Below are 22519 nucleotides of genomic sequence, written 5' to 3'. Positions count from 1 at the left end.
AGGTGAGATTAACATGACTTGTGATTGAAAAGTAAAACAAAATCTATTCCCATAATATTATTTTGGCTAACCAGTTTACTTGGTAATGAAAATTTTTCCAACAACTAAACTCCAACTAATTAAGGGTTTATTTATAAGGAAGTACATACAGTCCAAGCAATAATGTTCCTTCTGTAGAGAATTCTCCCAATTTATTTCCTAAAATTGTTACATGTGTGTCACTGGTTTGCAAAATTATATCCAACAAGGTAGTAGGCATTTCTCTGTATTGCTACTCTCTAAAGAGTATCTTTTTCTTGCCTTTAAAGTTGGCCTTGGGCACTGGGCAAGAGGATTTGGAGTTCAAGTTCAACCTAGGCTATGAATTGAAAGCCTATTAATGGATGCATGGATGGATAGATGGATGGATGGATTGATCGATGAACAGATGGGTGAATGGATAGATGGGTAGTGGGTGGATAGATGGATGGATAGATGGGTGAATGGGGAGGACACAAGCAGCAAAAACTGGTCTCAAGCTGAGATATTAGTCATTTGTAGAAGGCTTGGCCTGCCTGGTTCAAGTACTGCCAATAAAAGCTCTATTAAAAACAAAACAAAACAAAACCCACAGCCTCAAAGAGAAAATGAAAGGGCTCATTTATAGTAAGAGTTGGGTGACTTGAATAACTTGATATCTTTTCCTTCCTGGAGAACTAAGCCTTTACTGGAAAGCAGAGCTTTATACAAAAAAAAAGAGAAAATCAGTTTCTGAGAATAGAAGGTCAGGCTTTAGCACCCCCACAGGGGAAGTTTTGCTGGTTAGACAGTCACACTCCTCTATAGTGTCATGTTATCAACAGGGTTTTAGTAAGACTGGATAATCTTGGATGATTACTATGGGTGGGGCACCCTGCTAAGCATTTTACTTATGAGTTGTCCTTTTTGCCATAGTCCTATAAAACAAAGCATAATCATTGTTCCACCATAGGGATGAAGGTAATGAGATACAAAAACTTGTCAAAAGTTATAAAACAGATGAATGGCCAAGACCTGGTATGATCACTCTGTGGGGCTCCAGAACAGCTCTCCTGTTTGCCATCCCTAGAGACCTGGGAATAGCCTGTGTCAACACCACCTCAGCCACTTGTCTAAATGTTCTACACATATGTCAATAATAAAACCATGTGGACAGAGCTCCATTTCTATTGTAGGGCTTCCTTTGAAAATGCACAAGTGAGAAAATAGTCATAATATGCCATCAGCTCCTTTACACCTTGTCGTGAATAACTGATGAGAAGGCAGGCTTAATTTGAGTTGATGATAATGAACCCATAGGACTCTAGTTACCTTGAGATGGTATAAGGAAGGGGGTCTGAGAAAAGAGAAAAGGAACTTGTGGGAAAGATGACTTTGTTCAAGGCAGGGTAACCATTGGGCACTTCATAGTAAGTTTGCCAAGTAGGTTCCAGTTGAGTAAGTTATCTAGAGTACAGTGTTTCTCAGAATGGAGCCCTGAGCCCATTGCGTGGAAATGCCTGTGGAGATTCCTGAGCTGCTTCACTCCCAGGTTCTTCAGTAATAAAGTGTAAGGACCAATGTTCTAAATGGCAGACCAACCTTCAAACGGAAGCTCTGGTTATGGTGACTACTACCTCTTATTCCAGGGTGAGGCTTGAGCCTCACTAGGAGTTCAAGGTCAGTCTGCAGAGTATTATGAGTTCTAAGCCCACCTGGAATATGTAATGAGACCCATTCTCCCACCCCCAAGTACAGAGAGAATTACTAGTTAACCATTCTTCTCAGGTTTAAGTTTCCAGCTCTCAGTTTTCAGTGTTCCAAGTTTCCTCTCGGGTTCTTTAGGTGACTCAAATGGAAACCAGAGGCAAGCTATACCATCTAGTGAGCCCATGCATAAGGGAAACAAACACAAAACAGGGTTCCCTCTCAAGAGTCATGCTCACATAAGTAAAAGGTGGGCATTCAAGGCCACATGGTCAGCTACTACACTCAATCTGCCATTTCTACACATATCTTTAGAGTTCTTGCTTTCTTTTCTGAAGCTTATGCTTGGCTTAATGATCTACTTAGGCACATTGGGTCTGGGCACTGCCTCTGAGCCCCTCACTAAGATGTATAGGAAAAGTTCTGACGTATTATAAAAGTTGGGGATGTGGGAAAGCCTGATAGAGGAGTCACCAGCTCTGCAACCTGGTCATTGGTGGAAATGTTCTTTGTAAGCTGTGTGAGCTGGCAAGAGGCCTTGGTGGGGGATTAGAGCCCTGCCGCTTAGTTTCCTTAAGAAAGAACACCCTGTAAAGGCAAGAAGCAGTGAGACACGAGTGAGTGTAGAAGCCAGTTTTAGTAATGACAGGCTTCACAGGGACAGAAGAATCTTGGGAATTCTCCATAGTATTGTTGGGTCGCTTCCTGGGGAGTCCGTCCATCCAGGCATCCTTGGCAGCCCAGGCTCTAGAGAAGAGTTAGGCACATGTCTGTCTTCTGGAATGGTGTCTACATGACCCTCTCGGTCACATCTGGTTTGTTCTGGCTGTGAGACCTCAGCGAAGCAGAACCACTGAGGGCTTCAAAGCCTCCAACCTGAACAATTTCTATACAAACCTCTGGGGTCTTTAAGCACAGAAAATATGCCAAAATGGCCGAGATAATTTATCAACAATTTGTAGAAAACCAATACTGAAAACAAAGTCATTTCCCTGAACTCAGTACTTCCAAGGTAAACTGGCGACATCGCTCTGTCCTACAGACCTCTCTGTGATGGAAAAGCTCCTGAATTTCATAATCCTTTTATGATGATAGAGTGCTGAGCAAAAGGCAGTAATTTCATAATGACTAATTAGTGTGCTTGAACTGCAACTTTCAATAGAAGTTTCCCAGAGAAGACAGACACATATTTGGACAGTTTTCCAGAGGAAGGCAAGTATGAGCAAGCTGAGAAGTTTCTTTTCAATTTGCTCCTGTGAAGTTACTATTTGTAGTGTCACCAGACCTGCTTAGGTGATCATTATTAGTTTTTCAGGGTTTTTAAGTGCCTAAAGAAGAAAAAATCCAAACATCTTAATAGAACTCAATATATGTGCTATATATGAATGCAAATGTGATAATCATGTATAGAGTGCTTTCAAATTTTTCCCTTATTTATAAATAGAGAATTGTCAATCACAAATATATAGATGAATTATAATTTGTAGATTCTTAGTTAAAAACTGTGAAATAGCTGGGCGTTGGTGGCCCACGCCTTTAATCCCAGCACTTCGGAGGCAGAGGCAGGCGAATCTCTGTAAGTTTGAGGCCAGCCTGGTCTACAGAGTGAGTTCCAGGACAGCCTCCAAAACAACACAGAGAAACATTGTCTCAAAAAACCAAAAGAATAAAAAAATAAAAATAAACGTGAAACAAACACAATATTCCCTGAAATATGAGCCATTTGAACTTCTCATGGAGATTTTTATCTACTCCTGATTCTGTCTCTAATAAACCACTGTGTTTCTGTAGGATAAGAAACAACTCAAAAGTACTACATTTCTGGAGAGGTTGCTCAGTGAGTAGAAGTGTGTGCTATTCTTTCCGAGGGGCTACTAGACTACTTGGACTTGAGAACAGGGATGCACTGTGCTCAAAACCAAAACTGGAACTTTGAAGAATCTTTGACAAAGTCAAAATTCTTACCTCTAGAATTTTGATGTGCTTTTACCTCTGACCCTCATATCTGTGTGGTCCACGTGGCTTGGAGAACCTTTTTTTTTTTTTAACAGCTTCTGGTTGTTTTCCTTCCCTTTCTTCTATTCATTGCTGCAACAAGATTTCTTTGTTCCTCTTCCCTTTTCTCTATAAACATGTAAATAATGAAGGAATGCATGAACTAAGAGAGTCTATTGATAGCGTCTCTGCATACCTTGCCATCCTTAATTTTCATAGATGGCACGACTCATTAACCCATGAAATAACTCTCCATCTGGCTTAGTTTTTCAGTTATTGTGGTGAGTTGGGTTGCTGACATACTATGGTTTCTTCCTTGGGCTTCTGATGTCTGTTGGATGTGGTATGGTTGGTGTAACTTTACTAATTAGTATAGGTTAGACCAAATTTTTGCCCTTGGTCTGATGGCATTGAATTTCATCAACCCAAGTTTGACCTGGGATAGTAATACTCAAATAACACTGTTACATAGCTGAATTATTAAAATAAGACTAGAAAAATAGGAACAAAAAGAAAATTTTACATTTTAAGAAAAAGAAAAAAATAGTAGGTTGGCTAAGAATATTACCTCTAGCTTTGACTCTTCTTTCTTCTGGAAAGAAATATTCAGAATGGCCACCTGTCCACTCTGATTTAAGTTCTTATAATACAATTCTTGACTGACAAAAGAAAAAAAGAAAAAAAATGAAACTATCTCAGAGAAGCCCATTCATAGAAACACAGCCTAGAGAAATAGAGATATGGAGTTTAAGATATATGGTAAAGAATCAACAAATGAGGAATGGAAATTCAGATGCAGTGACATTTGTTCTAAAGCTAATTATAATAGCAAGAGGTTGGAGCCAATTTAAATGTTCAACATAGCAATAAGTAATGTTGTTGAGGCTTTAGTTTATGTGAAACATAATAAAGTGCTTTATGAAACTGTCTCATTGTGGTTGTTTGAATGAGAATTGCCCCACTCCCCATAGAATCATATGTTTGAATACTCGGTCTCCAGTTAGTGGAACTGTTTGGGGGAAGATTAGTGGAGAAGATGAACTCAGATCTGACCCAATCCCTTCCCCCCCCCTTTGCCTGCAAATTGCAGGTCAGATGTGAGCTCTGAAATGCTACTCCTGCCACCACTGTCCCTTCCATGATGATTACGGACTACCTCTCTGAAATTGTAAGCATGTACCCAATGAAATGTCTTCTTCGATAAGCTGCCTTGATCATGGTATCTCTTCACAGCAATAGAACAGCACCTAAGACGGCCATTAAAATCCCTGAGGGAAGCATGGCTATTTTCCTGTTTTGCTGTGAAGAACACAAGTCACAGAAAGGATTAAGAATTTGTTTGGGTTTATGTAATTCCAAGTGGTGTAGCTGGGACCTGAGATATTTCATGTGAGTCAACAGTTTATGTTCAAAACAGCTTCTCAACAGGAGTGTGATTGAATGGAAACTGTATTGTATGCGCATACTGAGTATTAAGCAATTGAGTGTGTTTTGAGTCATTTTTAGTGAGGAAGTATTCATTATATAACACTGAATGCAAAAGACACACCGTGACATTGCTAAAGCATGTGATCTCCAATAGGGTATTGATGTGGAAATGACTCTCTAGGTTGTGACACAGTCTTAAATCCCGTGTGCCCTTCATAATCTTCTGTGCTTCCAAAGCCTCCCATAATTAACGTGTGCTGATGGAGTGACAAAGAAAAATATCTGGAGAAAATAACCATAGGCTTAAGCTTTGAAGAGCTTTTGACCCAACAATACACACTGAAGTGGGATAGAGAATGCAGCGGAGCCACGCAATGCTGTCACACTGTGACTTTTCACCAGGGAAGCAATGCTATCTTTTGGGGTCCCAGACTGCTGGCAGGGCCACCACCCTGATCTGCCCTGCTGCAAAAGTAAGACTATTTACTTATGAGCCTAGTGACCAGTACAAAGCACATGTAAAACCTAGGTGAGAAGTTCCACTCTTAACTGCCATGTAGATGACATTGGCAAATTAGTTACCATTCCAAAGTCTTCATTCAGTAAACGCATGCTTAGTCATGATGAAGGTACAGACATGATTGGGGGGCTCATCAGAGAGCATATGAGGTCTACCGTGTCATCTGAAACACACTGGAAGGTACTGAACGTTTGCCTCACAAGGATAACAAACATGGTTTGCCCGGAGGTCACCATATAATGAAGAACTAAGGAGATCGTTTGACACCAACTCAAAGAAACAAATACAATGCATTATTTCCAGATCTTAGAGTAGATTTGGTTAATTTAGTCTAGCATTTGTTGGGCTAAAGAGTATATTTATGGCCTGCTTTTTGCCCCAGAATGAGGATCTAGTCTTGTAAAAACTCCAACTCTTTCCAGACACATTGTCTTTCATTGGATCACTCTTGCTTTCCATGTCAGTGTGTGTAAGCTACAACAAAAATCTCTCCAAACTTTTTAGACATAGATCTGGGGAGTGCCAGCCTACAATTCCATGGCCAGAGAGTCTGGGAAACAGAACCTTCATTCAACGGAATGGGATGGAAGCAGAGGCAGACTCCCACAGCTAAACACTGAGCTGAACTCAAGAAGTCCAGTGACAGAGAGGGAAGACTGATGAGCAAAGGGGTTAAGACTGGGCTGGTTTAACCCCCAGAAACAGCTGACCTGAACAAGGGTTAGCTCTTGAATCCCAGACTGATGCCTGGGAATCCAGCATGGGACTGATCAAGATCCCCTTAATGTGTCAATGAGGAGGCCTAGGTAATCTATTGGGCCTTGGGTAGTAGATCAGTATTTATCCCGGGTATACAAATGGACTTTGGGTGCCCATCCAACAATGAGAGATGCACTCTCACCCTGGACTCTTGGGGGAGGGTCTAGGCCCTGCCCTGGATGAAATGACAGATTATGGACACACCCATGGAGGGCCTCACCCTCCCTGGGGAAATGAGGGGATATTGGAGGGGTTGGTGGGAGGGTGTGGGACGAGGGGAGGGAAAGGAAGAGGGACCTGGAATTGACATGTGAAGCAACCTTGTTTCTAATTTAAATTTAAAAATAAAAATATAAAATATAAAAAAATCTCTCCAGACTAGAAATTATCTGGGCTTCTGAATATCCTCAGATATATCCTGTGAAGATATAATAGTCATATAATATAATACTCTACTTCAGGCAGAATTGTCCCAATGTGAACAAGGTTGCTTTCAAGGGTTAAAATACTATAAAATGCTAATAGATGGTGAATTAAGATGGTGGAATTGGATTGTTTTTTTTCCTCACACATCTGTTTCCTGTTAAAATATCTTCACCACAACTTTTGCTTTTATAATAAAAAAAAATCAAGTATGAGTTATAAAAAAATAAATAGATAACCACTTGGTGGCAGTATAGCATGGAGAATGTATGGCTTCATTTCAGTCTTATGCTAAAAAGAATTGTCACAGATTTGATTTCTTCTCTTAATCCTATTTATAAGTGTTTTTTATTCAGATGCCTAATTCTTTGTGAAATTACCCTCTCATAATTAACACCTCTTTCAAATGACTAGTTAATTTGAATGAGTACACCTTGTTGATTTGAAACTATGATAACAGACTCTAGAGGAAAATTGTATTTACTCATTAAGGCTAATAATGTGAAATATAGTTGTTTATGTATGATATTAGTTAGTAACCCTATAAAGTTTTCATTGCCAAATAGCGACTTAGTTTATACAATTATGATAACTCGTACTAAAAATACAACAGCATAATTTACTATTTTAAATAAAAATGCTAGTTTTCAAATAATAAAAGTAAAAATAAAAGTACCAGCAACATATGCTGTAAACTTCTGCCTTTGCTAAAGAGAAAAAGATGCTGTATTTTAATATTGTATTTCTGTTCTTGAAATTCCAAAAACATGTAGCTGCTGGTCCTTCTTGAGTTGTGTGAACCATTCATCTAGATGAGTAAACCTGGCAGTTGGCCATGACTACTTAACCCTCATGACTCAGAATTTAGGAGACTTATTTGCTGGGGAGCAGAAGAAACTTAGTGAAACATCAAGAAGCTCAAAGCAATTTCTGATTTCCACAATTGACGGGAAATATTTTCCTCTTGCTGGAGAAAGAGTCAGAACACAAGACAAACCTGACAGTTTTCTCATGATTTCATCTTCTAAAATCCCCAGCCCACAGTTTACAGAAAACTGCCCTGAAGTCACCTGTGTACAAGTAGCTTTCAAAAAATTCCAAAGACCTAGAGGAATCCAGTCTTTGAATATGTGTTGTCCATTTCTTAACGAGTATCCCAGAGACCACACTTTATCGCATAAGCCTTTGGTGGCCTGGCAACGGGCATCTGAAGTTGTACAAGACATTTTTTAGAAGGTGAATTTGAATGGTGACCCTGGAATGACTGAGTACCTAGTGTTTGTGGAATGCTGAACTTGGAACCTTTTCAGAATTGGAACCTTCTTCAGAGATGTCTTCTGCTCTTGAGGGTTGTGTCTTTGAAGTCACCTCTGACAGCTCTCCTTTATTAGGTCGAGGGAGACAGGCAAGCTTGCTCTGGAACTCTTTAGAATTCAAGCATACAGTAAGTTAATTGCCAAGACTTCTTACCTCACTCGGTTCTAACGTTTTCGTCCGTGGGGCCCTGAAAGTCTGATGGCTAGACAGGGCTGGCCAAGATCCTCATGAGCAGGAAAGGAGCAGAGAGGGGTCATTAGTGACATCTCACTTCTGTGTTACAACCTCAAAGTGTCTTTTCATAAAAGCTCACCTTATCCCAGCACTCAGGAGGCAGAGGCAGGTGGGTCTTGGTGAGTTCGAGGCCAGCCTGGTCTTCAAAGAGAGTTCCAGGACAGTCTCCAAACCTCAAACCCTGTCTCGGTGGGGGGAAAAAAGCTCACCTTAGTGCAGCCAAAGCAGGATGAATAAACCAGAGCCTGTACCAAGAAAGGCAGAAGTGATGCAGCTTGGACGGTCAAGGCAACTTGGGCTTCACAGCAAGAAACCAAGTAGGGACAAGTTATTGTGCATTTTTGTGGCTGGGCCAAATTTTCATCTCAGTATTGTCTTGGTGTTTGTTGCCTAGAAACCAACTGAAATTGCTAGCCACATTGGCACTTTAAAGCCTGGTGTAGTTTTTAACTGTTCACACAGAGATTCTTCCTTCAAGATGTAGTCACTAAAAAGAAAATAAGGCCTTCACTTTATCACACTATGAACCTATGAAATTAATAGTTTAATCATCTCCAACGATGTCTGAGGAAAGTTGGCCACCTGAATGCTAAAACCTAAAATGCTGATGCTCTTTCTTTCTTGTTTTAAGTTCCTCCGGTCACATTAAGATCATCCCATGAAATTCAGAAGATTGAGATGCTCGCTGCTACAATCTTTAAAGGACATTCTACTTCTGGTAAAGAAAAAGTGTGTGTGTGTGTGTGTGTGTGTGTGTGTGTGTGTGTGTGTGTGTACTAAGGCTTCCTCAGCAGGAAATTTCCACACAAAAAATAGCACATCAGCATTTCTGGGATATACTTGACTAGGTTCAAATGTGCTTACACTGAATGTAAGCAATAGTTCAGAGGCACCTATCTGCTGGTGAGGTAGTCACATTTTTTATTTCAGCAGTCTCTGAGTCTCAGGTCCCAAAAATATCTTTTAAAAAATATATCACTGTTCCCCATGTGCTAGGATTGTACATACATCATGTGTCAGTCTGAAGACCCTGTTTACATAAATTCCATGGATCTGCTTTATAGTAGGGAAAACTGAAGTTCAGGGAGGTTGACACATGCTCTAATGTACAAAGCTGTTAGAAATTTGAGTCTAATTATTTTGCTTTCATTTATTTATTTGTTAGTTTTTGTTTTGTTCTGTTTTTCAAGACAGAGTCTCATACTGTAGCCCAGTTCCAGGATGTCTTGAAGTTCACAGCAAGCCTCCTGCCTCAGCTTCCCAAATGCTGGGATTACAGGCATGAGACATCACACTCAGCACTATCCTTTTAAATATTTAAGTCTGTGCTCTTTCTCTTAGGTGAACCACTTACCATTTTATTTGTTAATGTGGTTTGATATGTTTTCATTGGTGGCCATACGTAAATGTTTCAGGCATGGAAAAATATTAGATAAGATTGTACAATGAGCAAATAAAACTCCAAATTGAAGTTTGACGTTGAAGAATTCGAGGCCTGACAATTTCACTCGTAGAAAATTTACTTCCTGGTGCAGAAATCTAATAGGACTAGAATAAGATATTTTGCAGGTTGTATCGATATTTTTGCTGTTATTAATTTATTCAACAAATGTGTTAAATAACTATGTACCTAGTACTGTTCTGGATGATGGCAAATTAACAATAAAAAAATGGACAAAGCTAAACCTGGTGGTTTATTAGCTGTGAGGAGGTGAAAGCTGAGCAACAGTTCAATCCCTCAGCTACAGAGCAAGTTAGAAGACAGTCTGGGCTACATGAGATCTTGTCAAAAAGTGAAGGAGGCAGGGGAAGGAGGAAAAGAGGGAAAACGAAAGGATGGAGGGAGGGAGGGAGGGAGGGAGGGAGGGAGGGAGGGAGGGAGGGAGGGAAAATAATCAATGCCTTTGTATTGAGCTTCTACTCTTCATAGATAGGGAAGAAAAACAAAATAAGAAGGAAAATGCCACATGTAAAGAAACATGAAGCACACAAAGCATCCCAGTATAGATTTCTAGTTGTATACATGCACCTTGAATTTTCTGTGGAAATTTTGGAGGCTTGGGACTCATGGCTGCTCCATTAGACATACAGTGCTATCTATGTCTTATGGAAAATAAAATGTGAATCTCAACAAGTTTATAATTATTCCCCCAAGTTCATAGAGCTGAAGAAAGGCAGAATTCAAATAGACTCCTGGTCCTTCCAATCTCCTCTTTTTTAAACCATTTCTGCAAGCACCATGTTACCTTGAGAACCTTCTCTCCAATTCCAGGCTCTAACGCTCAATGGTCTGCAGTAGCTTGTAACCCTGTTAGTTGCTTAGAATATGCAATAATAATTCTTAAGCCCTAGAAAAATATTTAATCCCCAGTCTGTGAGAATTTGAAACAGACTAAAGTTCACAGACCCCTACCTGGCAAGTTGGTTTAAACGTGAAGAGGGACAGCTTGGAAACGTCCGGGTGAACGGAGCAGTGGCTAGTGTGGGGCTAGTCACTGTCTAGTGCTAATTACCAAAGAAAAGTGGGAAAGGAGGCAGGGATGAAAGAAGAAGAAGAATGGAAAGGCAGCTGCTAGCTCTGTATGGCCACTTAACAAGTTCCAAGTTGGTAAGTCACCTCTGAAACATCTGAAAATACTGAGGTTGTTGTCCCCGTACTAGGAAGAAAATGTGATGAGCCTTTGAGTAACACCTGTTGGATAAACTATACTGAGAGAGCTAAAGAGATCAATTCAGCTTCAAAATGTAAAAAAAAAAAAAAGCAAGATATAGCAATTTTTATTTCCTTCTCACACTATATATTGTTCTAAGCAGTACTGATGTACTTTTTCCTAGGTCAAGTAAGAAGTCACAGATAAATTTTGCCTCACAGAAAAGCTTACAAAAAGATCTTAGTTGCGTCTTTGGCCAGCCTTAGACATTGTCCCAGCAATAGGGAATTCTCAGCTGTGTCACACAAACCAAATGAGGTTTATCACAGTACATATTCACATAAAATATATGTAAGTATGAGTTGACCACATTTGCTGGATATGCACTTCTAGAAACCCACTGACCTCAGGTAGATGCGGTCCAATTTTCTCAGACAGAAGATGGTTTCCTGGGCTACACAGTCAGGCGATCTAGAAGAGTAGTCACTTTATAGTATTAGGAGAATGTTATCTCTGCCTTCCCTTCCCTTTGAGATCAGTTATTGTTACTTTAAACAGGGTATAGATAACAATAACATGGTCACCACATGGACACAAATGCATAGTTAAAATTACTTTTCTTTCCTTTCTTAGATAATATTCAAGACATTGGATTTTTGTCGGGAATGGTCTTCTTGACCATCATGTTGCTGATTTTTTCTCTGATTGGGATATTTAACAGATCACTTCGAATAGGGTAGGTTTTTGTAGTTTCTGGTACCTGACTTAAGCCATATATGTGTACTATCAAAATGTAGTCAAGTTGATTATTTACTAGAAAAACACACAGACATCTTTATTTTGAAAGGGAGAAATTTTAATCATTATTGTGTGTGTATGATGTGTGACTGGAAAAGTATACACATGCCTATAGGGAGTGTATGGAGATCAGAAGGCAACTTTGTCGAGTTGGTCTTTTTTTCCACCTTTATGTGAGTTTCAGGAATGAACAAGCCTTGTTTAGGTAACCACAGCTGGTATTAATGAATGAGTGTGACAGTCATGTTGTGTCCTGAAGACAGCATTTCCTAGCACTCCTCCCTATCCTCTGGCTCTCACAATCTTTCTGCTCCTTCTTCTATCACGCTGTCTTGAGCCTTGTACGGTGGGAGTATTATAGATGCTTCACTCAGATTGATCATTAAACAGTTGCTTATTTCTCAGCACTTTGACAAGTTATGAGTCTCTTCACTGGCTTCTACATACCACAAAGAGAAGCTTCTCTGACCCAGGTTGAAAATACTAGTACTAATCTGTGTATAAACAAATACACAGAAGGCAATTTGACAACATGACCATTTAGCAAATGAACAGTAGTAGATATCTTCCTTATTTGGGACTATGCCATCCCTAGACATGAGCTTTTAACCAGGTTTATAATACCACAATTGAATTTCCTCCTGTGGAAAGGGATTCAAATCCAATCAGAAAGTTGTTAGTTACTCCTGTAACATCTGTGGCACTATGGCACCAGTGAACATGTCTTTCTTGGCATTTTGGAATTGCAGAATATGGGGATACCACTGAGTAAAAACCATTGATGACTTTTCTCCCCTACATAGCCTATTCCTGAACACTGGCCAGTAGGAAGAAAGTTCCAGGTCAGTTCCAGCATGATTTCCCTATATTCTGTAACCAGAGTGTGTGATGTTTTCAGGTGTCTACTTATGGTGGACAATGAAAAGCAGTAGTAATAGTCTCTGTTGTCTTGAGGAAGGGCCTATCTTCTTTCAAACAACTTCTTTCAGTATGGTATCAGTAAAGGTTTATGCCTAATTGTTCAAAATGAGATAGAAGTAAGGAAAGGAAAGGTCCCTGACATGAAAGGCCTCTGACATGTCTAAATTTTGCCAGATGCATTTAGCATTTTTAATATGTTAATAGACTAAAGTTGCTTAATGTTGCAGTTTCTTAGTGTGTCTAGTAATGCACAGATTTGGACATACATGAACATCCTTTGGTTTCTGACTTAGACTGTACATATAGCCAATCATAACTTGGACGTCAGTGTTTTCTTTTGTTGTTGTTGTTATTGTTTTGTTTTTTGAGACAGGGTTTCTCTGTATTGCTTTGGAGCCTCTCCTGGAACTCGCTCTGTAGACCAGGCTGGCCTCAAACTCACACATATCTACCTGCCTCTGCTTCCCAAGTGCTGAGATTAAAGGCGTGTGCCACCAACACCCAGCTAGCTAGTAGCCTTTTTTGCCATCACTTGTTTCATCAGGTAATCTTTCATCTAAATGTATAATCAAAATGAAGAATAAAGATTTTAAGCAAGCTAGTCTACAAATTATACTAACCTATTATCCACAGCCTTTTCCCACAGAACTTAATATTTTAAATTATATGTCAATAAGTATATCCCTAGTGTTTTTTCAAAGTGAACAAACTAGAATGTAATTTTGCTTGGGGATGTCTTAAAATACAATTAAATACAAAGACTCTTTAAACATCTTATGTTTGAATAATGCCTGCAAAACAAATTTATATTAGTAGTATCATCTAAAGATACCTAGATATTTTTGAAATATTAAATGGTAACCACTTCATAATTATAATTAATACAGCCCCAAGACTTTTAGTTAGCAATAATCCAAAAGAAAATAGAACAATTCTTGGATAATTTAATTGCTTAAATTCTGAATTTAAGAAAATAAAAGAGGGACTGCCTTGTAAGCAGTAGAACTTGAGTTTGAGCCCTAAAATTCAAGTTAACAAAGACCACAGGTATCCTGTTACATACTTACAATCCCAGTGCTAGAAAAGCAGAAACAGCCATATCTGTGAGGCTCACTGGCCAGCCTACCTGGCGTACTTGCCAAGATCTAGGCCGGTAATAGACCCTATCTTCCAAATAAGGCAGATAGCACCTGAAGAATGACACCCAGGGCTGTCCTCAGGCATCTACATGTACACATATCCACAAATCCACATACGTCTGAAAACACACACACATAAAATAGAAAGAAGAAATAATTCCAACAAATGTATTTAACACATATGCAGATATTTATTGTTGGTTAATATGACTGTGCATTCCTGATAATAGCCTGTTACTAGACTCAGAACTAAAACAGAGGCAAAAATCATATTTTAAATATGCACAGATTATATGCACTAGTGATAAAGATCAAGTTACCAATAATGCATCAGTGTTGCATTAAGAAGTAAAAGCACTTCCCTTGGAGTTGTTTAACCAAGAACCAATACCTTATAGAAATCTTTAACAGAGTTGTACAAGGGATTAAGTCCCTGACTCCAACTGATCCCACCTGGCCCAGATAACATCACTGATAAACATCATTGTTTATCCACCAATATCCATACATGATTGCTTTTGACCTTTATGATTTTAGAAAGTGGCTTTCAAAGTCTATATTTGCTGCTTTAAGCAAATGATATACATGCATTATCTTGGTCAGTGGCGTTGAAGAGTAGATCATTTAAGATTACAGCTATGCATTAACTTAGGCTATAAATGTTGATTACATGGGAAATCCGATGCAAGTAAGACTGACTGTGACATCGTTTTCTTAAAGGCAGGTTAAACAAACTGAATACACAGCAAACTAGCAGTCTTAAGTCTTAAGTGACCTTGAGGTATGTTATTATGTCTGGCTATGAGATACAGCAAAAGTTTCAGTCTTTTGGAATGTAAAATATTCTCAGAACAATGTATTGCCACACAAATATAATGAAACTAAGAGTAGATAAATTAAAAATATATATGTAAAAATCATTATCTACTGTATCAGTGTACTATATGAAAACCTCACAGTAGCATCAACTCATTAGCTTGGTCTAATTATAAACATATAAAGAGGGCTGGAGATATGGCTCAGCCATTAAAGACTAGGCTCACAATAAAAAATAAACATATAAAGAATGTGAATTAATTTTAAAAACCAAGTCATAAAAGATTGTATAAGTATATGCAAAGAAAACATTTTTCCCTAGTATCAATCAAAGTCAAAGGAGCTTGCAACATCTGGCCATTTTTGTTGTTACTTAATAAATGTGTTTAGGGAACCTGTTAAAACACATAGCAGGTCTTATTTGGTTTTCAGTATCTTGATGTGTAAAAACATACCTCAAATCAGTGCAGTCTTGTCTACATTCCTGGTACAACCTGTTTGCCCAAATTAGTTCACACAGTCAATGTAGAAAGTGCTTTTATACATGAAGACCACACCAGGACGAGCATTTGACAAGACACCAAGCTGGTTTCTTGTTGAACCTTTATTAGTAAGAGATGGAAGACTTTGCTTCATTGAGGTAAACTGCATTCCATTCTGGCTCAGAGCATCACCTATGATTGCCTGCTCTGATTCTAAAGAAATGTGCTGACAAAGCATGATGGTGCATGCCCTTAATCCCAGCACTTGGAAGGCTAGTCTGGTCTGCAGACTAAGTTCCAGTATAGTCAGGACTACACAGAGAAACCCTGTCTGAAAGAAACGAAGGAAGGAAAGAAGGAAGGAAGGAAAGAAGGAAGGAAGCAAGCAAGCTAGGAAGCAAGGAAGGAGATAGGTGCTGCTTCTAATGTGTCATTTTGTCTCCTAGAATTAAAAGAAAAATCTTACTGGTGATCCCAAAGTGGCTTCATGAAGATATTCCTAATATGGAAAATAGCAATGTTGCAAAATTGCTACAGGTAATCAAACAGCACCAAACAGAACTTGACTGGTACCAGTGTGGCAAGTATGCCAGTAATATTAGCATTGGGAAGGTTGGGCAGCAGGATCACAAATTCAAGGCCGACCTGAGCTACATAATGAGACCTTTTCAAAACAAATAAGCGGGGACTGAAGAGATTGCGCAGTGGTTAAGAGTATTTGTTGCTCTTGCAGCGGGTCCAAGTTCATTTCTTAGCACCTTCATGGTGGCCCACAGTCATCCATAACTCCAGTTCCAGAGGATTTAATGCCCTTTTCTGACCTCTTCAGGCACCATATACAAACATAGTGCATATAAATATATGTAAGCAAAAACATTCATACATGTAAAATAAAACAAATCTGTATATAAATAGTAAGCAATAACAAAGTCCCCACAATCGAAATACCAGTTGGAGTGCAGTCTGATCTGGTCATTAGAGTAGAAACATAGCTAGTGTGTGTGGAAACAAAGTTATAGCATTTCAAGCCCTACTTAGATGAAAGAACAGTTAGGGGAGTAAAGGGCAGGAGAAAAGGAAACTGCACTATTCAAGAAGAAAGATTGGTAAGTGTCTTCAGGGTAGAGGAAGGAAGGAAGAAACATTCTGTGGAACATGCATTAAAGGCTCCAAGTGGATTGTTTATAAGAGATGGAGATGTGTCCAAGTGGATTGTTTACAAGAGATGGAACAAGGGAGGGTACCACTCCATTGTTCCAACTTTATGGACTACGCAAAGATTATTGTTGGGTGACTGTGATAGATGTTGTAACCAGTAGTGGAATGGAATTTATGTCAACCAGTAAAAAAGGAGTATGCACCAGGATGACCCTGGGAAGGGGAAGGATGGGGGAGGGGGGCTTTGCCAGCTACCGAGCAAAGGGTCAGAAGTCTATGTTTCCAGGACTCAGCTTAGCCATCACCATTTTCAATACTCAGTGGGACAGATATGTCATCTAAACATGTGGTGCTACCAGAGCAATGACCATAGAAAATGAGCCCAAATATGATGGGGGAAGAGAGGAAATAGGGGAAGATGAGAACTTTCTTGAAAGAATATTATAGGCAGAAGAGTCATGTGAGCTCAAGTACAGAGGGGACAGCAACATCTTGGGCAGTTCAGATCTGTTTGCAAAAAAGACACACACGGTTCTGCTTAACACTGGATGAACCCACTGTCATAGTTTGCTTTCTATTGTTGGGATAAACCCCTGTGACCAAAAGCAACTTGGGGAGGAAAGAGTTTATTTCATGTTACAACTTGAAGTCCATCATCCACTGAAGGCAGGGCAGGAACTTGAGTCAAGCACCCAGGACCACTACCCACAATGATCTAGTCCCTCCCACATCAATCATCAGTCAGAAAAATGTACCACAGGCTTGCCCACAGGCCAATTTGGTGGCCACATTTTCTCAACCGTCTTCCAGAATGTCTCTAGCTTGTGTCAAGTTGACATAAAACTAGTCAGTACACCCACCAATTAACTTAGCCCAGACATACATCATATGATCAAAGGATAAAATAAAAATAAATAAATATAATTTTTAAATTTTTTTTTGGTTTTGGTTTTGGTTTTTCAAGCCAGGGTTTCTCTGGGTAACAGCTCTGGCTGTCCTGGAACTCACTTTGCCGACAAGGCTGGCCTCAAACTCACAGAGATCAGCCTCGTTCTGCCTCCTGAGCGCTGGGATTGAAGTTGTGTGCTATCACAGCCTGATTAAAACAAACTTTTTAAAAAGGTTTTAACTAAGAAATATGCTTAAGACATGATTATTTTTAATTCTATCTTTGGGAGGCCTGAGAATAAAGGTTTAGAAGATACCAAAAAGACAGAAGGGGGAAATCATCCAGGACATAAACACTAAGATAAAGGGGAAAGGAAAGGAAAGATGAAGAAAATTTCAGCCCTCACTCAATTATTCAGTTGATTCCTTTGAATAGCTTTTAGTTTTTCGGGGGGTTGTTTTGTTTATAAAATGAAGCAGTATCTTTTTTTTTTCTAGAAAGAAAGTGTATCTGAATACAACAATTCCGGTGAGCAGGGCCTGTATGTAGATCCTGTGCTCACAGAGATAAGTGAAGTCATTCCCCTGGAACACAAGCCCACGGGTTACCAGGAAGAAAGGCCCACAGGCCTCCTGGAGACCAGAGACTGTCCGCTAACAACGCTGTCTACCAGTTCTTCTGTTGTGTATATTCCTGATCTCAACACCGGCTACAAACCCCAGGTTTCAAACGTTCCCCCTTGGGGAAGCCACTTCATTAGCAGGAATGAGAGGGAGTCCACAACCCTGGAGGTCGCAGATGACCACTTTGCCAGACTGAAAACTTATCCCAGCTTTGCATTTTCTGCCTCAAGTGCGACTTTACTAAGCAAAACACTAATTCTTGATGAACTGAGCCTCGTTTTAAATCAAGGTGAATTCAACCCTCTTGACATACAAAGCTCAAGACAGGAGGAAACCAACATGATTTTGGAAAGTGACACACCCAGTGAAATTATTCCAGAGCAGACCCTCCTGTCGGATGATTTTGTCTCCTGTTTGGCACCTGGGAGTGAGGACTTGCCATCTATTAATTCTTACTTTCCACAAAACATTCTGGAAAGCCAATTCAGTGGGATTTCACTCTTGCAAAAGTAAACTCTCTCATCAAAGTCAGTGAAAGAAGCTGCCTTTCCCCTGACTGTCAAGTCTTCCCTCAAAAGAAGAGTAATTACACTTCCAAGACACCAAGAATGAACACCCCTGATTGACAAAGCAAGAACAATAAGGGTAAATTTGTTTGATTGTTTTCATTTTCATTTTTAATATTCCCACTTGAGATAGGATCTCACATAACCAGGCTTGACTCTGACTCACTACATGGCCAAGGATGGCTGAACTCCAGCTTTTCCTGCCTCTTTCTCCAAGTGCTAGGATTAAAGGTGTGTGCCACCAGGACTGTTTCTTTCGTAGTTTCTTCATTAAGATGCACAAAACATCTCTGTTTGTATAAAGGATAAATAGTGAAGAATACAAAGTAGTGAAATAAATGTAGGTCTATAAAATCAAAACATGAAAATTTCCTTGCAAAGGCAGAATCAAATTTAATTTTTATCATTTCACTTAAAATTAGAACCAAACAACAAAACAAGTAAAAGCAGAAACAGAGGCTAGCAGCTAATTAACAGAGTTGCTTATTTTTCTTTCACTACTTTCCTTGTTTAGATTAAAAAGTTGTTAATCAATGGTGGTTGGATCTATGGACCTGCTTTCTCCATTCAGGTTAAGAATGGTGGGCAGCATGCCCACCAGTATTTACATTCTAGCAGAATCCATGAGAAGAAGGAAGCAGAGGACCCACAAGACAGGCAGTTGGACTGCTACTCTCAACTATGTGTTGAGTGTGTCATAAAACTGCCATGAGAACAGATACGTGCCCTACTCTGGAATGATGCACATCCACTGCATCTGCCCTTGTCCCGCAGATGTGTCCAATGCAGACATTGCAGGCTGGTCCCTACATGCCTCGGTTTACTTTTTCCTCGTTTTTTGTAGCCATTGTGCTCTAAAGTAGAACTAGTTACATTATAAAAGTTCTGTTGTCTACTCTAAATTATGTATGTATCTGTTGTACTTTGCATAATCTAAAAAAGGATGTTTTGTGTCACTCACAATATGCAATTGCTAAATAACCTGACTTGTAAATTATCAAGACTTTGCTCTATTCTCTGAAGGGAGACTGACAATAAGGGAGAAGGGCAGGTCAGATTTGACACAAAATGGTAAGACAGACATCTTTCTTGGTTGTTCTGGTGCATTGTGAAGGATATTTCCACACGTCATTTCACGGTATCCATAAATCTGGTGGATTTAGAAAGTTTTTGTCCAGTTTAAAGGATGAAAGAAAAGTGTTCTTTGCTCGCCTGTCAACGCTTCCGGAGCAGTGCGTGCCTCTTGCCCCAGGCAGCATGAAGGTAGCAACAGTTTTTGTTATGTGGCATTTCTTTCCCACCACATCCCTGCTCAGCACAGGAAAGTCTTTTTTTTTTTTTCAAATTAGCTTACAAAGTAGCAGGTTTCTTTGTGGCTTTACCTCGTATACTTAGTTTTGGTTGACACTCTCCCCACTTTACAACCTCACCCGCATGCCCACGTAAGCCCTCCCATCCCCAGCATAGCACATGTGTTCTGTTACCCTCCCCACCTCTCTGCCCTTAAAGCCTTTTTTCCCCTTCTAGGTCCCCTTTCCAGGTTCCTGGTCTCTACCCATACTCACATCTACAAATGCACATACAGAAAATCAGAGCTAAGGATCCACGTAAGAGAAAGAGCGTGCAATGTTGTCTGCCTGAGCATGGGTTACTTCATTTCGTGTAAATTGTGGGGGGTGAAGAGATGGTTAGCAATGGGTACTGCTCTTCCAAGGGACCTGAATTCCATTCCCAGTACCCATGGTGATTGACTTACAGTTAATCAAACTCCAGGGGATCTGACAGTCTTTCTAGTTTCAGAGGGTACCTGCATTCATGCACACATACAGACAAACACATAATTTAAATATACTTATAAAAATCCATGTATAATAGTTTCCTGTCCCAACCATTTTCCTGCAAATTTCATAAGTTGATTTTTTTTGCTGCTTAATAGTATTCCATTGTGCATCCGTACCACATTTTCACTATCCACTTATCAGTTAATGAATGTCCAGACCGGTACCATTCCCTGGTTATTGAGAGCAGAGCAGCAATGAAGGATGAACACTGAATGTTGAGTCCTGTGGGTATAAGCCCAATAGTAGGTGTATGAAAGATCTACTGCTAGGTTTTGAAGACTTCTCCACACTGCTATCTATAGTGTCAGCACCAGTTTACACTTCTTCCAACAGTACCTAATCGTTCCCCTTTCTCCACGTTCTCACTAGTGTTCGTTTTCTTGATAATCGGCAGTCTGATTACGATGGGATGAAATCTCAAAGGTTGTTTTACAACATAATTATTTATTTATTCTTAGGGAATTTCACACTGTGCATGCCAACACCACTCACCCCCCATCCCTCCATATCCAGCCCTCATCCCTGCAGCCTCTCCCCAAAAGAAAACCCAAACAATTATTAAACACAGAACAAACAAACCAAAAGCACCTCGCTCCTCCATCTTCCCATATCTCCAACACTTCTTCATTCATCTTAGTGGTTCTGGGAGATGCGGTGTGTCACACAATATACCCTTTGTCCACTCAGCTTAACTTGCAGCAAATGTTCATTGCAAGTAAATGGTCTGGTTCAAGGCCTCTGGTCTCTGGCACACCATCATCCCTGGACCATCACCAAAACTTCTCTTTGCTGTTGCCTTAAGTCATGGAGATCCTGCAGCTGGTGCCACAGGGCCGGTTCCTTCATGCACTCCAGCAGGTCATAGATGAGGGAGATGTTAGGGTGAGCCAACCCAGGTCCCAGGATGTGGGCCTGAATGGTAGTTTAGCTGGTCAGTCCAGGACTATTTCTTTCATGGTTTCTTCAGAACATAGTTGTACAGAACAGCTCTGTTTGTATAAAAAATAAAAAGTGAAGAGTACATAGTAGTGAAATAAACATAGGTCTATAAAATCAAAACGTGAACATTTCCTTGCAAAGGCAGAGTCAAGTTTAATTTTTATATTATCACTTAAAATTAGATATTGGGCCAAACAACAAAACAAGTAAAAGATGACTGGCCCCCTAAGGTGAGAGGGGGAGCCAGCTCTCCCATACCTGTGGTGATGGGTGGGGCCATCTCTCCTGAGTGCAGGGGGGCACACAGGTGTCCTGCTGCAGTGTCCATCAAGGGGCAGGGCCAGCTCAGCACAACCCTCAGATTTCAACATGCTTGCCCTAGGCAGCAGCCCAGGCCTACACATCACCATGGACCTGGGTGACAGCATGGCTCTCAGACACCAACATGGTCCCAAGTGGCTGACCAGATCCCTGGATTCGGTACATCTTTCAATGGTATTAGGAGCCATGGATGTCAACACAGATCCTGGATGTCGTAGGTCCACAGACCCAGACATGGCCCTAAGCAGTAGCCCAGGCCCAGACAATACCATGCCCCTAGCTGGCAGTGCAGGTCACTCAGATCAGCATGGTCCCAGGAGCAACATGGCCCTCAGACACCAACATGGCCATACGTTTCAGCTTAGACCCCAGACACCCATGTGGCCTTTGGTGGCAACATGGGCCCACAGATGCCAGGTTTGGTAGGACCATGAACCCAGACACGGCCATTGGCAGCAGCCCAAACCCAGTTCTACACTGAACAAAACTGGAAAAAGTTTTGTTCCTTATTTTAGTGGAAATGTCTTGAGTGTTTTAACATTTATTATAATTTTGGTTATAAGTTTCTTATATATAGCATTTAATATGTTGAACTATGTTCTTTTTATTGAGTTTCTTTGGGACTCTTATCAAAAGGGAGGTACTGAAGAGCTAGCTCAGTGGTTACCAATACTTGCTGCTCTTGTAGAGGATTGGAGTTTGTTTCTGGCACCCATACTAAGTGGCCCACAGTCACATGTAACTTCAGCTCTAAGAGTTCCAAAGTCCTCTTTTGGCTTTAACAAACACCTGCATGCATATATGTGTGCCCTAACACAAACATATATCACATAAACTTTAAAAAAAAAGTCAAAGAGGAATTTGGAATTTGGAAGAGATCCCCCCCATTTTATTTTACAGTTTAGTAATAATCTCCAGGTATAATAGCTAGTTTTATGTAGACTTGAGAGTAGAAAGGTAGAGTCATCTGAGGGGAAGGAACCACAATTGAGAAA

General features: G+C 40.1%; 1 protein-coding gene across 1 annotated transcript in view; it reads left to right on the top strand.

The window, feature by feature from the left end:
- Positions 1-18667, top strand: part of Il23r (interleukin 23 receptor) — a 69062-nt gene extending 50395 nt beyond the window's left edge. Inside the window, exons 7-10 of the mRNA XM_005076112.3 lie at positions 9012-9098; positions 11665-11767; positions 15634-15724; positions 17732-18667. Coding sequence (XP_005076169.3) covers positions 9012-9098; positions 11665-11767; positions 15634-15724; positions 17732-18370 — 920 coding nt within the window. The 3' untranslated portion in view covers positions 18371-18667. The remainder of the gene's footprint in view (positions 1-9011; positions 9099-11664; positions 11768-15633; positions 15725-17731) is intronic.
- The last annotated feature ends 3852 nt before the right edge of the window (positions 18668-22519 follow it).

This window comes from Mesocricetus auratus, unplaced genomic scaffold (assembly GCF_017639785.1).
Source record: "Mesocricetus auratus isolate SY011 unplaced genomic scaffold, BCM_Maur_2.0 Super-Scaffold_100676, whole genome shotgun sequence".
In the NCBI taxonomy this organism is placed as follows: Eukaryota; Metazoa; Chordata; class Mammalia; order Rodentia; family Cricetidae; genus Mesocricetus; species Mesocricetus auratus.
The sequence above is the reverse complement of the archived record's forward strand: the minus strand, read 5'-3'. Positions and strand labels throughout refer to the sequence as shown.